Source organism: Apus apus, chromosome 17, assembly GCF_020740795.1.
Source record: "Apus apus isolate bApuApu2 chromosome 17, bApuApu2.pri.cur, whole genome shotgun sequence".
NCBI lineage: Eukaryota > Metazoa > Chordata > Aves > Apodiformes > Apodidae > Apus > Apus apus.
Genome location: NC_067298.1, coordinates 10,249,032 through 10,270,655, shown reverse-complemented (window position 1 = coordinate 10,270,655; position 21,624 = coordinate 10,249,032). Strand labels below are relative to the sequence as shown.

At 47.8% G+C, this 21,624-nt stretch overlaps 1 protein-coding gene across 1 annotated transcript in view; it reads right to left on the bottom strand.

Moving 5' to 3' along the window:
- MAP2K6 (mitogen-activated protein kinase kinase 6) overlaps positions 1-21,624 on the bottom strand; it is a 50,748-nt gene that overhangs the window by 17,324 nt on the left and 11,800 nt on the right. Inside the window, exons 2-10 of the mRNA XM_051634857.1 lie at positions 10,014-10,080; positions 9,027-9,075; positions 6,650-6,763; positions 5,590-5,709; positions 4,726-4,842; positions 4,234-4,285; positions 2,010-2,137; positions 1,236-1,313; positions 318-457 (exon numbers count right to left, since the gene is read on the bottom strand). Of these exons, the coding sequence (XP_051490817.1) occupies positions 318-457; positions 1,236-1,313; positions 2,010-2,137; positions 4,234-4,285; positions 4,726-4,842; positions 5,590-5,709; positions 6,650-6,763; positions 9,027-9,075; positions 10,014-10,080 (865 nt within the window). The remainder of the gene's footprint in view (positions 1-317; positions 458-1,235; positions 1,314-2,009; positions 2,138-4,233; positions 4,286-4,725; positions 4,843-5,589; positions 5,710-6,649; positions 6,764-9,026; positions 9,076-10,013; positions 10,081-21,624) is intronic.

Sequence of the window (21,624 nt, the reverse complement as noted above, 5' to 3'; positions counted from 1 at the left end):
CCTGAAGCCCCTCATCCTGCGTGTGCCTGAGCCTGGTCCCTGCCCCCTCAGGTGAGAAGACCCCCACAGCCGCCATCCCCCGTGCTCTGGCAAGAGGTGTGTGCTGCCCACTCAGCCCCAGGCCCCAGCCCGGCCCTGACAGGGCCCGTTCCTTCCCCTGAGGGGGAGGTTTTGTTCAGAAATGTGAGTTGTAAACCAGAGAGACGCCTGTGGGGACAGGGACACAAGAAGCCACCGGGGCCCGCCCTCCTCGGCCAACCCACAGCATGGCAGAGGTGAGCAGGGCCAGGACGAGTGAGGCCAAGAGGGTATTTTACCATTGCGAGGTAAAATCGACAAACTCTGCCGAGAACTTCTCCGCCGGGAGCTGCGGCGACGGCTCCTCCACCACCTGCTTGAGCTGCTGGAAGGGCGTCCCCCAGGAGTCGTAGGGAAAGCGCAGGATGGCCAGCTCGATCTGGGGAGACAGAGCCGGCACCTCAGGCATCGGGGAAGGACGCCCTGCAGCTCATCCTCCCACCCCACGGAGTCTGGACTCCTGTGTGCCCACCTTTTTTAGGCCTCACACAAATATGTGGCATTTCCTCACCCCACCCGGCCACAATGTCCTGCTAAACCTCCCTCAGCAAGAGGGCAAGGCCTGAGGAGACCCAGCAGCCTCCACATTCAATCAATCCTCCGTTGCCCTCGTGTTAGACGTCGCTTGGGAAAGGGTAGAAGTTAAAGACAACCTCATTGCTGCAAAAGGTAACTGCACTATAAAATGTCTTTTCAAGCAGATGGATTCCCCCTAAACGCTGCGTGGGAGACATCAGCCATCCTTCCTCTTCTGAGGGGGGACTTTGTTAATTGCTAAGTGCTGGGAAGCTTTTTTTTGTGCCTGAAATCCAACCTGCTCCAAGGCGACAGACGTGCAGCACTGGACGCCCTCGCCTTAGCCCATGCTGCCATCTCCCGGCAGCCCACGGCCACCGCAGAAGGGTTGTCCCCACCAGGGTGGCATGCCACCAACGCATCCAAAGGCAGCAAGGAGGTGACAAAGCAGCTCCATCCTCCTTGCCTTCAATCCTGTGATATGGTTCCTGGTACCCCAGAGCTGTATTCCCATTCCCACCCCACCTTCCCGAGGAGCTAGTGCCACCAGTGTCGGGGAAGATACGTATGGGGAGAAAAAACGAATCCATGAGCAACACTCAACCCTCCTGGCATCACAGCAAGTCCCCAAGTCACCCTACCATTGTGATCCCCAGGCTCCAGATATCAGATTTGACGCTGTACCCCTTCTGGTTCAGCTCCGGGTTAATTCTTTCAGGCTGTGGACAGAGATAAAGGAGGTTGAGGAACAGCAATGGCACCAGTGCAATACCTGCACCCAGGGCTCACTGTCATCAGACGGGTCTTCATGGACTACTTAGTCCATGCCACTAGCTCATTCCCTTGGTTGTCATGGAGACAGATTATCTGGTCTCACATCCTTGCCAGTAAGGACAGGCAATGAAATGGATCACCAGAAGCAGATGGTATCTGCACCAGGTGTTGGGGTGGTGGAGCTGACCCAGCACATCTTGCACAGAGGGGGTGACAAATCTCAATTCTCTAGGACTATTCTCACCCTGTACAAGTGCTCCTGAGCAGCAGCTCCTCGGAGCAGTCCAAGGGATCCAATCCCTGAGGACTGTTTTTCCTCCCAGATGGAAAGTACTCTTGTCCCCACAGGGCAAACGGCAAAAATGCAACACAGAGTAATTACAGAATCTTCCCTAAGGTCACAGGGAGGTGATAAGGCAGCAGGAAGCTGTGCCCAGGAGATCTGATCTGACTCAGGAGAACTGTCTCCCCTCTCTGCCCCTTTACAAGGAGCTTCAGGGATACATCTTCCAAAATGAGTTCCCAGGACACATTCCGGAGGCTGCTCCTTCTCCCTTTAGGATGACCCGATGCCCAGGCTCATGTTCCTCCAGCTGTCCTGCAGCAGCTTTCACATGCAGCTTCTCAGCAGCTCAACTTACAGCCATGTAGGGTTTGCATCCTGCATCCATGGTTTTAGCAACCGAGTCAACGAGGTAACCGCTGATTCCAAAATCGCACATTTTCACCTGCCCCTGCGTATTGATCAACACGTTAGAGGGCTTTACATCTGCAAGAAGGAACACATACCACAGTCACTGTCACACGTGGGTGGCTGTGCCAAGCAAAAAAAAAAAAAAAAAAGCCAAAGAGTTTCCTATCAGCAGAGGGCACCAAAGGTGCCCGTGCAAACCTCAGCGCTTTGTACATGCCAGAAACCCGGCTGGCTGCAGCTACTGCAAGTTCAGGTGAGTGTCTTCTGGTCTTGTCATGTGTCCTGCAAGTGGCCTTTCACTTGCATGCAAACTCCTCGCTCTAATCTGGGGCACTGGGAGGTAACCCCGCACATAACTGTCCTATCCCAGTGCACAAGGGATGGCCACAGACTTCAGAGGTCTCACAGGGGAGCAGGTCAGCAGGGCTGGAGGCATCTCCAGAGGATGTCTGCAAATGGCTGGAGCTCTGGTAAGCCCCCAGCTGGACCTAGTCTCATGCCAGCAAAAGGAAAAACCCAGAAAGAAAGGGTGAAGGATGGACAGGAAAGGGTGAGGAGGAGCAGGGGTCACAGGGGAAGAGGGAGTAGTTAACTAAGACAAGGATCAAGATTTCAGAAATGGCCTCTAATTTTAAGGATACCAAGCCTGAAGGCAATGTGAGTAGCAGCAGGTGTGTGGGTGTTCCACACCTTATGGAAATTAGGCCAGTGTCTCATCTATTTATTATTGCCAGATTTATCTGCTTCCCATCATGGCCTTATAATCCTTGGTGCATTTACACTTGCATCATGCTTATGAAGACAGTTTTAATCACCATTAGAAAGGGAAAGTAAGGCACAGAAAGGAGCTAGTAAGTGATATCCACGAGAGCCTGGAGACGCACAGCAGGCAATCCCTCCTGGTGAGGCTAATCCCAGATAAAATCTCAGCACAGCACAGGTAGAACAGGCTACCCTGTCTTCTCTTGTCCCAGCACTGATCCTTAGAAGGGAAGCAAACCTCTCCCTGTTGTCACCCAGAAATAAGAGGTCTCTTCTATAACAAGGTCTTCTGTCTACATGTGATAAACTATTAAATAGAAGAGCTGAAACACCATCCAAAGGAGGTCAGAAGCTGCTTTTGAGTCCTGCTTATTAGAATGGGGTGGTTTACAGTTCGTTAGCATCTGCTCTCTCATCAGCATTTTGCAATCAAAAGGTTTAGGTATCTGAGATCCTCACCCGTCTGTTACTATGCTGAAGTAAAATAATTTTCAGTGGAAATCAAACAAGTAGACAGAAATCCAGAAGCTGAGCAGCATTTTCCACCTACTGTAAATGATACAGAAGGCAGAAACTCAACCCCCAGCCACATGCAGGATGTACAAAATGCAACTGCCTGCTTGAACTGAACTCTGCTTGCTTCAGATGCTCCTTTCTCTGGCAGCCACACACTCTAGAGAGGGTTTTTTTTCCTCCTCATGACAAATTGAAAATGACCCTTTAAAAATAAAGGTGTCAAGCAGCAACACTGCAAATTTGTTTCTTTCCAAGTGTGTTCATGGCATCTTTGAGATGCTCTAGAGGAGAAAATGTCAGAGGAGTTTAAGGAGGGTATTTATGACTTCACTTGAGGCTATGTTAGCTGTCAAACTATCCTATCCCACCAGTGCTGAGGGAAGCTCAAATAAAGGGATGAGGATGGTTGGATCTCTGCATGAGGCATCACGCTGGCATGGAGATACCTCTCCCTGCATGTCAACATGGAGCTTTCAGGCCACAGGAAAAGCCTTCACAAAGCCTGATCCAAAGCCTACCAAGGTCAGAAGAAAAGTCTGTTTTAATTTTCCAGAGGTGTTGAAGCAGAGCACGGATTTAGACCATGCATTAGGCAAAAGGCAACCCAGGGGAAACAGCCCTTTCTCTGCCAGCACAATCAGGCTGGAGCTCACTTCTCCTCCACCTCGGGGAAATGCTGGGAGCAGCATGTTGTTTCTAAAGAGCAAACCAGCAGACACCTCCTCTGACTGGATTTTGCCAGTCATGAGATGCCAGGGAATATTTTTGCTGTCAAAGGCCCATTTTATGTCAGGTATTTCGGGAGCCCTGTGCCTGGCCAGCCCTTGTGAGGCTGGGAGCACACGGCGCAGGGCAGACACCAGCATGGCCATGGCTGTGTGCCTGGCTCTTACCTCTGTGGATCACGGAGAGCTTACTGTGTAGGTGTTCTAGTGCTTTTACGATCTGAAACAACAAATTGAGAGTGAATCACAGCTGGCAGCACCATCATGAGAAGGAAATGCTATCTTGGCTTCATCTCCCCCATCCTCACCAGAGCTTCTTGGAGGCAAGGAACTACATCTCCCATGAGTCCTGTGCCCTCCCAGCAGCCCAAACTGACAGTGGGTACCCAGGCATCTCCCCACGTAATTTTGGCGTATTTATGTCTTGTAAATAACATCACCCCAGATGAGATACTGGAAGCCAGCTAGAAATGTTCATGGGGGCTGGCCTATGGACCATGCTCTTCCCAGTGCAAATACAGCACCATGTAGTATTTGCTTGACAGAATCACAAAATTGCTCTGGTTGGAAAAGAGCTTTAAGATCGAGTCCAACCATAAATCATTGAGTCCAACCATAAAGACACCCTTTCCCTTCCGTCCTCACCCTGCTAATACTCACAGAGACAGCTATTTTTCCTAAGATGTCCTCAGGAATCGTCAGGCCCTTATCAATTACATGTTTGTAGAACTTGTCCAGTGAGGTATCCATCAGCTCCATGCAAATCCACACATCTCCCTGCAGGATAAAGTAAGTAAATATCTGCCTACTGAGACAAAGAATCTTTTCCCTTCCTTTCATGTGTAAGGTCTTCTTTGGCACTTGCCTTTTGCTGGTCGTTTTGCCTCTTCCCTGTCTATTAGAAGTCATCCAATACAACTGCACTGGGCTTTTTCTTTCCCTCCTCCCCAGCTGCAATGAAGTGCTGTCCACTACCATTTAGGATGTATTTTTTACTGTCTTTGCCCAAAGCAGAGTCCCAGTGATTTAGTTATCAGGACTGAGGTTCTCTACATGCTCAGGTCACTGCAAATGCTCAGCCAGGAAAAGTTCAGCTCTGCAGAGCTATGCTTAAACTTCTTGAATAAATCTTGCTCTTCAGAGCTTTCCAGTTTTCCTCCATGTGGCTTTCTCATTGCAAGTCAGGACAATTTTAACACTAACTGATCAGGCTGTGAGTCAGTTGTCCCCACCACTCAAACCCACCACCAAGCACCAACATCTTGGCACATTCCTGGCATTAGGGATTGGCTGCCCTTGGCTCTTCCTTGCTTGGAACAGTGTCTTTCCTTACTTGCCAAGGAGTAACTTGTAAGTCACAGATCCTTAGGCTGAGCCTGAGCAAATCCATATTAAACCAAGTCTCCATGTCTAGATGGAGATTAAGCCCCTGGCACTTGGAGGGAGACTAGGCATGGGAATTCAGAGCCTAGGAGAGAATACACTTGCCCAGGGGCAGCGCAGCTGATCTCCAGGATGCCATACCTCTCGGAAAAGTGCCCCGTAAAAGGTGACAGTGAAGGGGCAATCTACCGTCCTCATGGAGATATCCAGATCCATCAATAACCTCTTCTGCTCCTGACTGTTCACCGTGGCTCGGATCCGCTGGAAGACACAACAATTTAGCATTGGCTGTCAGCACCTCCATTCCATACTGCTGCTGCTGCTGCAGGGGACATGCCACAGCCATACCTGTGCTCACCACACTGCCCTGACATTGCACCTTTACCCTTTTATCACACCTCTTTCTGTCATCCTTTTATCCTTTCTCTCTGTCAGAGTGTCATAGGCACTGTCACAAGGACAGCACCCAAGGTAGGAGCACCCCTATGCAGCAGAGGCTATATCTACAGTAGAAAAAAATAAGTATATTCAAAAAATTATGGCAAATATCACAGAATCCCAAAATGTTGGGGGTTGGAAGGGACCTCTGGAGATCATCTAGTCTAACCCCCCTGCTAGAGCAGGATCCCCTAGAGCAGAACACACAGGAACACAACCAGGTGGGTTTGGAATGTCTCCAGGGATGGAGATTCCACAACCTCCCTGGGCAGCCTGTTCCAGTGCTCTGTTACTCTCAGAGTAAAGAAGCATTTTCTTATATTCAAGTTAAACCTGCTGTGGACCAGTTTGTGACCATTGCCCCGTGTTCTGTCACTGAACACCACTGAGAAGAATCTGAGCCCATCCTCCTGACACCCCCTGTAGATATTTATAAGCATTGATGAGACCCCTGCTCAGCCTCCTTTTCTCCAGGCTGAACAGCCCCAGCTCTCTCAGCCTTTCCTCACTGGGCACATGCTCCAGCCCCTTCAGCATCTTAGTGTCCTTGTGCTCCTCATGAACACAAAAATATTGCAGACACAGACAAACAAGAAGTCTGTGTGCACCACAATGCTGGAAACACATTGAACATCAACACTTTTCAGACAGTTGCCCCAGTGAAGGCACGTGTCAGAACAAGGGAGGGTAGAGATGAGGGAGAGCACAAAGGGGTCCACACACAACAACACAGAGGGAAGGCACCTCGGGAGGCTCACTCTACCTTCACTGCCATGATCTGCCCGCTCGGCATGTGCCGCATCTTCTCCACCACCCCGTATGCACCTCGTCCCAGCTCAGAGATGGGCTCCAGGTCATCAGCTTTCACCTCAAAGTTCTGCAGGGGAAAAAACCATCACCATGAAGGCAGCTGCTGAGCACACATGCTAAGCAGGGAGCAAAACACCCCTAAAACCCAGTGCTGCTTGGCACCTGAATTCACCTCTCTGCATCCCCCCTCCCTATATGTGTTCATGAGCCTAGGAACAAAATCATGGTCCTTGGGATTTGTCAGGAGGATTAACTACTGTGCAGTAATTAGCAGAAATCTAAAGAGGATGTGCCATGTAAAGGCATGAGCAGGGAGCCTGTGTTGAGGAGCATCCCGAGCCAGGCGAGTGAAGGGAGCCTTCCTGCAGTGGGATGCTCTCCCTGCCCACCACCTGCACCCAAGTGCTCCTGCCAGCGCTTTCAGCTTCTCCATCCTCTAAGGGCTGGGATGGAAAACACCACAGCAGCTTCTCCCTTAGGAATCACCTTCAGTCCTTTATTCATTTATTTTTTCTGCTTCCATCCTCCCCCTCCCACAAATGATCATGGCAATATCTCCAGGTTTTTTTAAGGCCCGTTATTTCTCCAGACCTGTAGTTGGGCCAGTTACCAGCTGAGTGTGCCCCATTTTTAAACCAGGGAGGATTTATTTCATCTAGCATTCAAGATCTCTTTCCCCTGGCCTGACACAAAGGATGGCTTTGTTTGGTGCCCTGCATTCTAACCTGCCCTTCTCCCTTCTGCTGTGATATTGTGCAGCAGCTCTATTTTTTTGCTTATTATTAGTTTTGGATGTTTTAAATATGCCCTTGCTACTAAAACCAGCCATTCTGTTTGCTGAACGCACAACCACATCAGTCAATCAAAGAAGCAGGTTATAATGAACTGATTCACAGTGCATAATCCCACCCCGTTTTTTGCTGGCACAGCAGAAAAAAATAACAAAACCTGCAGCCTGAAATGTGTTGAATGAGGATGCCAGGGCAGGCAGGGCCCATACACTGTCTCACTGTGCACTCGAGCTCCTGGTCATTCGCTCACAGCTACGTTGCCTACAAAAGGAGCCCTGACTCATGTTTTTGTGTAAGGCAGAGATTTCAGCATCTCTGACTACCCAACATGGCTCCCAGTGTTCAACAGGTCCTCTCCTAAAAAGCACTTGACTCTCTCAAGGCCACTCTTAAATTTTGCAGCAGAGTTTAAAGGGAAAGGAGGAAAAGAAGAAAGGAGGAAATTCTTTAGTGTGAGGGTGGTGAGACACTGGCCCAGGCTGTCCAGGGAAGCTGTGGCTGCTCCATCCCCAGAAGTGTTCAAGGGCAGGTTGGATCAAGCTGGGAGTAACCTCATCTAGTGGGACGTGTCCCTGCCCATGCAGGGGGGTTGGATCTAGATGATCTTTAAGGTCCCTTCCAACCCAAACCACTTTATAATTCTATGACAGTGGCTTTCCCTAGAGATCAGGGTGAATGTAGAAAGGCTGGTGGAAGACAGAGGACATCCTGTAAGAACTTGGCTGGACAAACAGGCAGCAGTTTTATGGGAAAAGCAAGCCCCGGCATGTCAGTCCCTCCAAGATAGCCACGTATCTGTAAGAAAGACTGAGCTCTGGGTTTTACAAGTGCATTTCTCATTGCACCGTCCAACATGGTCAGTCTCCCTCCCTGCATGGAGCCTTTTTTGGAGCACTTGAGCTTTTCCTCATCTCTGGGAATGCAGGGGAGAAATTGTTTTTTTGGAGGAGGCACATGCTCTACCAACAGACATTTTCTCTGCCTCCGTGCTGCACCATTTTGCTCCAGAGGCATCTCCACCTTCCAGTGCCTGCTGCATGCCAGGGAAAATAGAAAATGCAAAATCAAAGAGAAGCATCCAAAGACAGACATTATAAAACACTACTGGAATAGCCTTTCACTTCATAAATTAATTTGCTGACACTTGAGGCCTATCTTTTGCACCTCATAAATTTATTGCCGAACTTTAAAGTGCTTTTATGAATGCTGCTGTGCCATTTTCTCATATCAAAATAGCTGTCCTTGGTTTTGGTTTGGTTTTTTCCCTGCTTTTTTTTTTTTGCATCAGCTGGGCTGGGTTCCATGCTGTCAGAAGGATTTGCTTCCAGGACAGGAAAATCTACCCTGAGTTAGACTCCCGATGAGATGGCCTTCAGTATTAGCAAAGGGGAATAGTTAGGATCGCCTTTTTTTGAGGGGCTGAATTTAAGCAATCTCATGAGCAGCCTGCCTGGATGAGCAGCCAGGACCATAAGCAGCCAGCCCAGGATGGTCACCTGTCCCCAGAGGTCTTCTTGTCACCATAACTCCTAGTCTTACCTCCTCACCAATAGAGATACATGCTTTGGAATCTAGATCTCTGGGTGGCCTGTAGGAAAGGAAAGGAAAAACTTTTGAAATATGCCTTACAAAGTTCAATTCTGCCTCAATGAGTCAATACATTCCCCAGTGTCCTCCAGCCCATCCCCTCACACCCTCAGGCCAGCAGCCCCCACAGCCCTGAGCAGCCTCACCAGCCTCCTAGCTTTGCAGGATCAACAGATACAGCCAAGATCCACAAAGTCACCCCAAAAAAGGGGTCAGGAAGGAAGCTGCTGGAGTTGGCATTTCTCACATCCAACTTTCCCATGCAGGAAACCAGAGAGATCCACTGTGAAAGGCAAACTAGGTGGCAAGCACCAAACCTCTGCCAGCCTGTGTGAAAGATGGATAAGACAGGCAAAAAGGCCTAAACCCACTGTAAATGATTACCCAAGTCACACAGCATGGGTTAACAGGCTCATAAAAGTCAACCCTCAAGGAGGCAAAGAAAAACAAGCAGGCTGGAATTGCACAAATTGCCTTAAAACGCAGCCTGTTCTTTTGCAAGGCTGTGTATGTAGGGAAGGGGATGCACTTTTATGCCTTGACCAAATCCATGTTACTCAAACTGGGTGGCAGAAGTGTCACATTGGTTAACAATGGGTGCCTGTGCTGGTGTTTCCCTTTTGCTGGGCACATCATTAAGCAGCACAAGACATGTACCATGGGCAGTGATGGGTGATGGGCTGAGACCCCCTGACTGTACCTGGAGCTACAAGAGAAACAGAAGGGCTGTTAAATTATTATCCTCCCTAATGGTGCCAGAATTAACCTAGGAATTTTGCCCCTGTTTCTGGTGAAGGGTCCCCCTTATCCCAGACCTGCAAGCACGAGCCCCGGGTGCTGCCCAGCCCCTGGCTGTGCCAGTGCAGGCACCAAGCAAGGCTGGAAGGCAGCTGGGGCTCGTGGTTTTCTTTTATTCTGCCTTAGTGTTTGCAGACTTACGTGGAGCTTGTCTGTGGTTGCTCAAATGCTTCTTTAGGAATTTTCAGCCCAGGGTTTCGCTTCTTGCCTGTGAAACAAGCAAGAGGCAGAATGAAAGCAAGGCTTTTTGTTGTTGTTATTTTGTTTTAATTTGCAAAACACAGCTTGTCTATATTTGTTGACCTTATTTAACATAAATGCCCAGCCAGGCTGGTGGTGTAGACTCAGGGCACAGAGTTCAAAACATAAAGTGCCTTTGTTCAGTAACGCTTCATTTAGACCTGCAAAGTTTGGCTGCCAACTTGGTACAGAAAACAGGCAGGAGCTCTGGCAAAGGCAGGCCATGTGAAAATGCAAAATGAAAGGTATTCTCCTTTGTCAGCCCTACCCATGTAGAAACCCTGTGTTTCTTAGATTTTAAACCACTTCAGATACACAACTGCAAACCCTGGCGGGGTTAAAAAACTTTTAAAATTTGAATCTGAAAGTCCAGAACCAGATTCTGATCCTATTTAAGTGGCTGTTTCACCTCTCGGTCATTAAAGTTGTGCAAACCCAGCAAAAATAAAGCAGAATTCAGTTTGCAGGCTTCAAAGCCATTTGTTTCTGTTCACACTGACCAGCCAAGCTTTTCTGAGCTGGATGAAGCTCAAGCTCTGAAGTAGTTCAAATGCAGGCTCTCCTGTAAAGGAGGTCCAAGCCAGCAGACACAAGAGCCAGCCAGACTAGAGAAATACAAGAACCTTTTTATGACTAAACATATACAGCCACATTTCAGCACAGGACTTTGAATTCATGGATAAAATAACCTGAAAACATAAGTCATGTCACCAAAACCCCAAGGTAAACATCTGGCTGTTTAGCTGTGTAATAAAATCCCTGGTCCCCAAAAACAGCACAAGCATCTAATTTAGGTGTTAACCATTTTTAACCTAGGAATTGATATCAATTACTGTCCTTCCCAACACTCTCAGATCAAACTTCTCTACATGTTTGAGTTTGTTTCTCCTCTTGATGCAAACTCATGTCAATAAATGTTTGTGCATCCCAGTGCTTGAGGAGTGCTAGATCAAAGTGCAGGCACCCAGAACTGAAAATTATCTTTTAGAAGCAATTAGTCAATTCAGATTAACAATCTTTTATTTTATTTTTCCCCCTTGTCTGCTCCAAAAGATAAGATCATCCTTACTCCTTTTGGCAAAGAGTCATTCCAGGATGGGCAATGACAACCCAGCTGACACCATTTCTTGCAAACCACTGTGAACACTTGCTACTGTTATTAGAAATCTACAGAGCTGCAAATTTACAAAAGGGAAGAAAAAAAAAACAAACATAAAGCAGCCAATTCTCTGCTCCAAGGAGCTTCCAGTCTAGCACAGAAAAGGCAAAATAGAAGAAGAAAGGTCACTCAGAAGCATGAAGAATAGCTCTCAGTTTTCCCAAGAGGTAAAAGCTCGTCCATTAGAAAGTAAAAAAAATTGTAAAAAAACATGGAGGAATTCCTACAGTTAGCAGAGCTGTTCTTTGACCCTTTTCCTTCTAGTTTTCTTGGTTGTACTACAAAGTTCTCTAGAAGGCACAACTGAGAAGCACGCCCTGCTGTGTGAGAAGCTCTAGATACCATTTCTTGCCCAGGCTGTGCCAAGTGCTCATTGCATCCAACAGGATGCTAAATGGGTAACCGTGGTGTTGATGTTGTCATGTTTTAGCTAAAAAAGGAATCTCAAAAATACAGGTCTTGCAGTGCAGGCAAACAAAAACTCTGCTTCTCTGGCAGCTTCTAAGTCTGCCATCCAGTGACTTCTCCGCCTCCAGAAACCCGCCTGCATCCTCTCACAGTTCAAGCAAACACAACAACCACAGGCACAAGAAAAGCAGGATCTTCATCCTTAGTTTTGCACGAGAGAATCAAGAAAGAAATTCACTGATTTGCCCATGGAGGCAGGAACTGCCTCTTTGGCTCCAGAGCTGAATTCTTCCTGTTAACACTCACCAGCTGCCTCCTGGCATACTTCTACACATGGACCATCCATCCCCACTGCTGCTATCACATTCACCCAACCAAAACCTAAAGAGAAACAAGCACAAATTTGCTCGGTTCTTTCCTTTTTTATTTTTTTTTCTTTTGTGGATTTCTTGCACAATCCCGTGTGCTGTACCTGAACCTCAGGAACTTGCTCCCAGGCAGCTCTGGGAGGGTGAAAACAAACCTCCTGGAAATTAACCTAATTTGAGTGTGAACCAGAACAGGTTGTGCAGCATTTAATCTTACCATGGTTCACAAGTGGTGTCAGCAGAAGAACTTGGTAGCAAAATGCCAAACCCAAATAAATACTAAAAGCCTTCCGCCTTCTGGTGAAATAAAATCTGCACTTTGGGGAGTTTATTTTCCTTGTCTCTTCTTCACAGAATACAATATTTTGAAACTTTGCCATTTTTTTGAAGCACAATCTGTTCACGTATCGGAGCTGCCAAGACACAGACACAGTTTAACATTCTTTGGGGTTTTCTTTTCAAGAAAGAAGACAGCAACAACAGGAGCAGGAATAAAACACGGATGGCACCAGGAGAAGGGATTGCAAATGGGAATTGCCATGGGTGGGACTTGTACCTGCAGCACCAGGAGCTCCTGCAGGATGAGCGGAGGGGGAAAGCAGTTCCCTGCGCACAGTGGCTCACCCTGTGGTTGTTTCATCAAAGTTTCAGGCTGTGATCAGGCAATTTCATGCCTCTCAACTGGATCAGGCCAGGTTTCTGAGCTCCATTTGTTACAACATGCAAAATGCTTGTCTGTCCGAGCCTTCTGGGGCCAGTGCCTGCAGGAAGCATTAGCAATCCTGAACATTGCAATCAGAAGCACGGAGCAGTGGTCAGCACCACTCTGCAGGGTGAATCCAGGTCACACATGCTTGAAGGAGTTTCTCCCCAAAGACAAACACTGACACTTAGAGGGCTGTGGGGTTTTTTTTAAGAAAAAAAACCCAAAACAATTATGTCCCAGAATCAGTCCTGTTGAATAACAGCTGCCAAGCAAGTATCTTGCTGTCAAAATAAAGTCCCCCAGTTTACCATAGCAGACAGGGGCTTTCATAGATGCTGCAGTATTAAATTGCAGTTTGCAGAGAAAGTCATCCATACCAGAGCTCAAAATGTGGAGGCAGCTTAATAACAAGCAAAATTGGATGTTACCTGTTCCATCCACCAGAAAACCAGTATTTTCCAGTGTTTGTATGAATCATTGTTATTTTTAGCTTTGTTTCCTGAAGAAAATCACCACATGGGTGTATTTGACAGTCTGTGTCTCTATGGGCTGATTTCAGCCCTATCTGACAGAGAAATTGAGCTTTTGGAGATTGTAAATCTGATAAAAAACAGGTGACTCAGCAAAGTCCCCAACACAGAGGCAGGCTGAAACACAACAGCAACCCATGGCAGACACCAGGCATCCACATTCAAGCTGTGCAGAAGCTCCAGGTGTCTCAGACACCAAAATGACAGCACGAGGCTCAATCCCAAGGCACAAATCAGTTGGGGCCTGAGCATCAGTGCAGTGGGTTCACTGCAACTCCCTGAGATTTGCAAAAAGGAAAGCCCCAATGAACCACCATACAAAGCATGAAGTGTAAATGTGGCTCCTTCTGCAAAAGGTTTCCAGTCCTGATTGATCAACAGATGGGATCATGCACCTCCTCCCCAGCATCCAAAAAGTCATGAGTTTTCTGTGTAAACAATCACCTGTCTTCCTGGTCTCTAAGCCTTCAAGCTAAAGCTCATTTGAGAGCTCTCCCTGCAATCCTCCACACGGAGACTTCCACCAGCACTTGACTCAAAAGCCAAGTTTTAAGAATAACTGAGGAGAAAATAACAGACTGGTTTGATACAATGCTGGGAGACGTCTCCAGAGCTGAGTTGTGATTCAGCAAAACATCCAGGTCATCTGTAACATTAAGCACAAGCTTTAATCTACTTTCTTATTCTGAAACAATTATCCACAGTAAATACTGAACTGACCAGTGCTGGAGAAGTTGCCACTTTTAAGAAACCTCAGTGTTTTCTCGCTAAGTGCACTGATCAGGAAACCAGCAATGAAAACATCACTGCAAGCTCCTGCACCCAGCTCCCCACCCTGCCTGTCTTCTGCACAGGCACCGACTCCACCAGCCCAAGAAAGTCAATGCTGAGAACAAAGTGAGGTCTGAAAACAAAACTGTAATAGGAAAAAGAAAACCTGACTTAATGAAAACACATTAAATACTTCCCTGTGAAGGTCTTAAAGCCAACTCCTGAGGGAGGGGAGAAAAATACAGCTTCCAATGGGCCTGTTAACCTCTTCCCACCAGCACCGACAAGAGATTAATGTTGCTAGCTCCTTTCAATTAGGGCAGCATTAAGTATCAATATTGAAAAAGGAAACTTCAAACTTTCACAGCAAAAGGGCAGGAGGCATAATAGAGAATAACAACAAAAGGGAAGACAGAGGAATTCACTACCCACATACATTGTAAGAGAAAATAAACTGTTACTTCTGAAGGAAAATCCCATTCCCCGTCTCCAGATTTTTCATTGTAGTCAAAAATGTTTTTTACGATATAATCCAAAGTAAATGGTTCCTTGCCACACAAAGAGCTCCTGTTTCCTTCAAAGGATATTAAGCAGTTCTGTCTTCACCACAATTTATTATTAATGCTGTGTTCAATAGCTATGTAGCAAGTATTTTCTTTCAAATAACACTCTTTAGCATCTAATTTGCTGGTAAAATTTCACAGGCTGGAAAAGCCTCTTTCTCCCACTTTTAAAAAAGATAAAAGTGGTTCATTTACTATTCCTGTCTTTCCTATGGATTATTTTTTTTTTTGTCTGATTTCTTGAAAGCTTTTGAAAGCCAAATGATCTGCTTTTCCTGTAGGCTGTACTCAACTGTGTAAGCAGAACCCCTGTCTCTAAAATGAGGCCAAAATGGAGATGCTGGGTGTGATTCCATGGAACAAGGGTGAACTGACACCTTGTGGGCTCTGCCAGACTGAGCCCTGTACCACCAAAATGAAGGAATTAAGATTAACTTTTTTTGGTCCCAGATGCCCTGGAAATTCCCAGCAGGACAAAACTCTTCATGCAAAGCCTTGGTCTTCAACTGCAAAGGGCATCTTTTACCCATAGCCCAGCTCCAGCCTGCATTTCAGGAAGCAGTGGTAGATTTGATGCTCTCAAAGTGAAGTTCAAGCCTTGCAAGCCAGGTGGAAATACTCAAACCTCTGAGAACTTCACTCATTAACATGCCTGGACCCAGGCACATAAACACTGAAGTATCTGAAAGCTGCTCATGGCACCCAAGGCAGAGCAGGGTCCCCTGGAGCAACTTGTGCTGTAGATGATGTAGCAACCTCATGGTTAACATCACGTTCACAACGGATGACCAAAGAGGGGGAGAAATGTTCTTTTTAACAAGTACCAAGTATCTTCTCACAGATTTATTATTTTTATTGGCAAATTATTAAAGATTAAGGCACATGCAATGGTTAGAGGGGATACAAACCTGTTTGGCACACATGAGAGCTCAAGGGCTGTTGATGGACTTGCTCATCTCCTTTGGTCCTCAGTTATCTACCCCAGCAATAACTCGTCACAGCTCATCAGTTCTCAAGGTGAAAAGCCTTTAATTCTGCCAATGTCTCTCCACCAAGGAATCCCACAAGTGGGGACACCCCAGCCAAGCATAAGAGGAGCAGGAAGGCTGGGTGCATTCCTGGCGGCCCCACAGTCAAACACTCACCACCTCCAGACTAAACAACAGACACTGAGCAAAGAGATTCCTGAGATTCCCTGCCAAATCCTCATGCTTCAAAATTAAAATACACGTAGATAACAAAGGATATTTTAAATGAGTGGGTGTGAAGGAGAAGCCATGCTGCCAGGGCTGTACCTGGACTCATTTTTATGACCTGGCTCCACTCCAGCTGACAAGGAAATCAAGTCGCCAGTCAAAAAGAACAAACACAAATGGGTGTAAATTCATTAACTAGCCACTTCTGGTGGATTTTGTAGTAAAAATGTATCTTCCTGGGCAGCCACTTCCCAAAGGCAGCCCTACTTGCCTTCCCATGGGTTGTTGTGGTATCTCCACTGCCATGAGCACAGTGCCTCCTGCATCATCACTGCCTTTCCCCAAGGGCTTTGGCTGCCTGAAAGCCTTTGAATTTTTTCACACAGGCAGTCAAAGTACAGGATCAGGCCATGTCTTTTTTCTTTCAAACTCTTTGGGGTGGATCTGCAAGTGATAGGGAGGCTGGTCTGGGTGACAGTAGGGTCTGGGGTAGGGAGGCACGAAGGAAGTTCTTTCCCCACTTCTGCCTTCATGGTTGGGTTGCATATCGTGGTAACCCTTTGGTAAAGCTGCATACAGCCACACTGTGCAATGCTGCTGGGTGCCAGGGACAGGGCAGAGGAGCTCCTGATCTGTGCCCACCACCAGTTTGTAAATGCAGAGCTTTATCCAAGTCCTAGTTTCTGGAGAAAATCAAAAGCCAGATGTTCCTGTAAGCACCAATTATGTGGAAGTGGGCCTGAAAATCCATTTTCCAACCCCTCATAAAGCCACAGAAAAAGAATTCAATGTGCAAGAGATTCTTAAAAACTGTTGAAGTTTCAACTAAAGGCCAAGTGGAGAGATGAAGTGGATATTGTCCTTTATTTGCCTCCTCAAAATAGAATTCAGCTTCTCTCTGCTTAGCCCTGTTGATAAATAAGACTGGCCAAGTGACAATGCCTGCTCCTCCATCACTGCCATGAGCAACTGGGTCATTTGGAGATGTTCCAGTCAGGAACATGGTGTGTCCTCTGCACAGGACAGGGACATTTCCTGCACATCCTTTATCTGTCTCTTCCATTGTGGCTGTTTGCAATAACTCCTTGGAAATGGCAAACTTGAAATCTGTTTCCTTAACAACTCCTTTCAGAGCTGCTCAGGAGAAGGCAGCTGAGCCTGCCATGGTTGTGGGGCTGAAACATCTCCCAGCTTCAGGCTTTCTTCCTCTTGTTTTGGTGCCATGGAGCTGCCAGCTCATTTGGTGGCTGTTGGCATGTCTGAGCCCTGCTGCCAGCCCCACCATTGTGCCCTGTGCCCACACTGCAACTCACACCTTTATGTCTCAAGAATTGAAGCTTTTGTTTTGTTTCTTTTTCCCCCCCAAGAACCACATTTTGGGATAGGAAGCAGGAAAGGCAAGAGCACCTTTATGACTGGATGGATTTTGCCAACACATACTGGAATCAGGATATGCCTGGATCACTGTGCCAGGCACAGAAATACCACGGGACAGCCCTATCTTCTTCTGAAGTCCTAGTCCTCCACTTCTCTTGGTGCTTTTCTCCAAAAACAAAGAAATAAATCTCATTTCTCACCAAAGGTGGAAATGCCAGCAGGCTAAATGGAGTGCCTGAGTCACTTCTCCCTGCTCCTTCTCTCTCCTTCTCCCTTCTGGCTCTGGCTGATGGCTGAGACACATTGCACTGATCGGGGGCAATCTGCTCCTAAAGACCTTCCAGAGACTTACCCAGCCAACACATCAACCCAAATGCAACCAAATATGCTTTGGCAAAGAGGAGAGCACCTCAGAGCCACAGCCCAGAGGTGGATGCTTTTTTTTCTCAAAGTCAGTCTGAGCAATGAAATCATGGAGACCATAAAACCCTGCATCTCTATGTGGAAAACCAATATCTGGAAGCCTGGGCAGGAGGAAGCCCTGGAACATTGGCACAACACATGAGTAGATCATTCTTCATTCATCTTCCACATTAATTCCCAAGATTTCTGAAGATAAGAAGAGCATGGCATGCCACAGCCTGGGCACAGCTCCCCCAGTGATCATGTACCAGCCAATCCCAAAGTATTTGCTGACCCCATAAGCACCCACATTACAATGCTGGGATCGTAATTTGCTGTCTTGCCCCAACACCCAGCTGTGCCCCAACACCCAGCTGTGCCCCAACACCCAGCCATGCCAGTGGCTGCCCCAGGCTTTCTCTGTCACAGAACTTAACTTGCTCCTCTGACTCAATCCTGCAACTTGTAATAAACCCAGGGCAGGAGAGGCCCCAAACCAAAATAGCAAGGCTTCCACAAGGAGCGATGGAGGTGCACCCAGTGAACTGTGTGGCAGAGGTTGTGCAATGTCTGCTTGGATCACGCCAGGGTTATTTGTGTCTCAGGGCCTGTCTCCCTGCAGGAGCAAGCTGCGCTGTCAAGCCGCTGCGGCTGACGCAGGTCAGCTCTGCTGAGGCACAAACACAGGGGAGACAAAGATCTCCAGCTTTACTGCAAGGTAAAACCACAAGGTCAGTCCTTCATGCCTGCCTCGAGATTGGCCTCCAGCAGGAGATGGTTGGGAGGCAAAGCTTGGAACAGCACAGGCACAAAACGCTGGAAGAAGGTGAAGCAGAAAGCCTTGCAATGAGGGCTCCAGCAGACTAATCTCTGGATCCCGCAGTGCAGAAACATACAGAAATGTCACCAAACTGTGCAAATACCAGAACCTATTTGCCTGCCTTTCAATAAGCTTTGTATTTCAGTAATTCAATTTTGAATGTAATTTCCTGATTTGGGCTAATCTCTCTTACTCTGCCCATTTTCCTCTTAACAAGTCCTGCAAAAGGCCTGCAGGCTGCTGGGTTTATTCATGTCAATATAGAAACCAGAGGTTTGCAATTTCTTCTTATCTATCTGCACATTTTGATTATGAGAGTCTGTTTGTCACTCTGATAAGAGTGCATCTCTAAATTTTCAAAGAGTGTGAAGCGGAAGACCCACTTTGATAGAGATAAGACATTAGATCCTGTGCTAAGACATGCACTGCACACATTTGCTGCAACTCTCAGAAGGGGACATGGAGCTGATCCAATTTTGGGGCAATTCTGTACCCTCCCATAATGCCTCTCCAAACAAAACTAAACCCCCTTGCAGCTCTAGGAGCTTTCAGGGAGGTCTGGGAGCTGAAGCAACCTTCCAGCAGGTTTTGTGGGACATCAACACCCAACACCATTTTGGAGACTATTAGCCTGAAAACACAGAGATGGTTCCAGCTAAGGATGGGATAGCAGCACCAATCCCTTCCAGGCTTGTGAGACATCTGTGACACCCTTTATCTGCAAGAAGACACCTGCTCACTTCAAGGCTAGGACTGTGCATTGAGGCTCCAGACATGCTGGATCCTTCAGAGGTGGTTGTGGAGCCATGTATAAAAACACAAAATGCAAAATTGGACTGTTTGCCTACACACATCCCATCTCCAACAGTCCTGTAGGGACCAAAGGCTCTTCCTTCTTCTCACCTTGCTTTGCCTAACTATTTTTCCAGCCATCAAGTTAATTTCATGGGTGTGTCCAAGCCTTCCTCCCTCATAACACACAGAGAAAAACCACTTCCACTTGTCTCCTCCCATCACACCATCTCAGATGTCCTCAAATCCTGCAAATCCCCCGTGGCTGCCCAAAGTGAGGCTGCAATAGCCAAAGGCAGCTAACAGCTCAGGAAAAACTTCTTGGGGTTCAAGTGATGCCAGAAAGGACTTTGTTTTCTGCTCTCCGTGGTTACTGGAGCAGGTCATATCCCTCACCGGGCTCCTGCACATTTGGGCAGCTGCATCCTCCCATCTGGGAAAGACATGATGGTGGTGGAGATCCCATGGAGCAACTGAGGCCATCAAGAGCCTTACGGTCTCTCCTCTTGCCCCTGTTGCTGTGAGAAATCCCAGCAGTGGAGCTGCGGGGAGGTGAGCAGCAGGGGTACTCACTCCCTCCAGCACAACATCAATCAAGCCTGTATTTTCCCTCTGCCAAGGTCCGCTGGTTTCGCTGCCTCCCCATCCCAGAGCCCACTTTATTTGGTCCTTATCTCAAATTAGGAAATCCACAGGAACTGCAGGCTGGGGAAGCTGTTTGTCAAGAGCCTCCAGCCCTCGTGGGGATATTTTTTATGAGGCACTTTTGGTTTAGTTGCTGCTTTGTTTTCAAACCCTCGGCTGTCTGCTTGCAGTGGGAGTTTGCTGGAATCAAAACTGGAGAAAAGCTCTTGGAATTCACCCGGGAAACAAAAGGGCTTTTGTGCAGGAGGATTTGGAGGACGCGGCTGCTTTCATTGTCCCTACCTTCAGTTCTGTTTTCTCCTTGCCAAAGAGCACCTGCCGGCGGCGCTGGAGGCGCTGGGCTGCTGCCCCAGCATGGGGGGACACACGGGCAGAAGGACAGATACCTCTGCCCCTGGCATGGAGGGTGAGGTGGGCTTTGCTCCTCAGCACGGGGGCAGCACCCCAAGATGCCTCCCAAGGGACAGGCAGGCTCTGCCGTGCCGGTTGATGCTCACAGGAGAGGCAGCCCCATGGATGAGGGGCTGAAGCTCCCACAGCCAATGCATGAGCAGGGATGCTGCCAGCTCAGCATCACTCCTACTGCTCTGGTTGCTTTTTCCACTTCTCTTTATCCACTGAGATTCCACCTCAAAACACTACAGGGAACGATCAAATGCATCTATGGGGCTCTAAACAATTTCCCACACATCTAGGAGGCAGCAGCAAGTGTCCTATATTCAGCATAAAAGCAGGTGCCCTGTCAGCCTCAGCTATGGTGGGAGCAGGATTTGCTTTAAATCCACCAGCTCCAGCCCACTTACAACCACTTCTACACTTCTCGGCTGCTCCCTGGAAAACTCAACACAGTAAAGGAGCACCCACCTCCTTTCTCCATTGCTCTGTAGAGCCTCAAACACCAACTTTCTCAGGCCTGGCTGCAGGGAGGCAATAAGTATTCCCTGCCCATCAGACAGACTTTTTGCTTGAGGTCTCCCTCATGTTTCAATTTTAGTTTTCAGGTCTTTAAAATGTGTTTAGTGCAGCTGGGATTTCCTCCCAGGGGGTCCTGCAAGGTGTTTTCAAAGAAGCATCGCTAGCAGAGTGAGGGCTCTGGAGCAGAGCTTCATTTCCCAGGAAAAACAGATCAGGTTCTGCATCTGGCCTGGCCACCGAGGGGTAACGAGCCCATGGGCACCCAGCAGGGTGGGGAGGGGCACCGTGCTTGCCAGCCAGGGCCTCCTGGAGCTGTCAGGTGTGCTGCCAGCATGGGGAAATGCAAATTGCTTTGGAAAACGAAGGTGACATTTCCACCCGCTTGCTGATTTCTGCTGTGCTGCAGACTCAAAAGCCCAATTCAAGCCTGCAGCTCCAGCTAGGAAGGCTTTTGTGTCTTGATGGTGCCTACACTTATGCACATGCTTACCAGGAGCACATGTTCCTATTAAGGCTCCATTAAGTGCCAGGCTGAGCAGGAACAGGTACAAAAAGGCTGTGCTAGACTGTTGTCTGAGCCTCTCCAAATAGCTGCAGCAAATGTCTGTCCCCTGGATACCTGGCTGCAGGCTTCAGCCCATTTCTCAGCCATAGCCACCAAAAGGGACAACCCACAGATAAGCATTGGCACAAGTCCCTCTGCAAGCCGTGGTGCCAGCCAGATTGCAGGTTCCTCCTCACTGCTTCCCCATGATGCTGCTCCATAGCATCCACTGGCAAAGCTATGTAGGCAAGTGCTGTTCAGCCAGAAATCAGTCAGGAGAGGCTTACACACAGGAAAAGCAGGAATTTGCTGAATC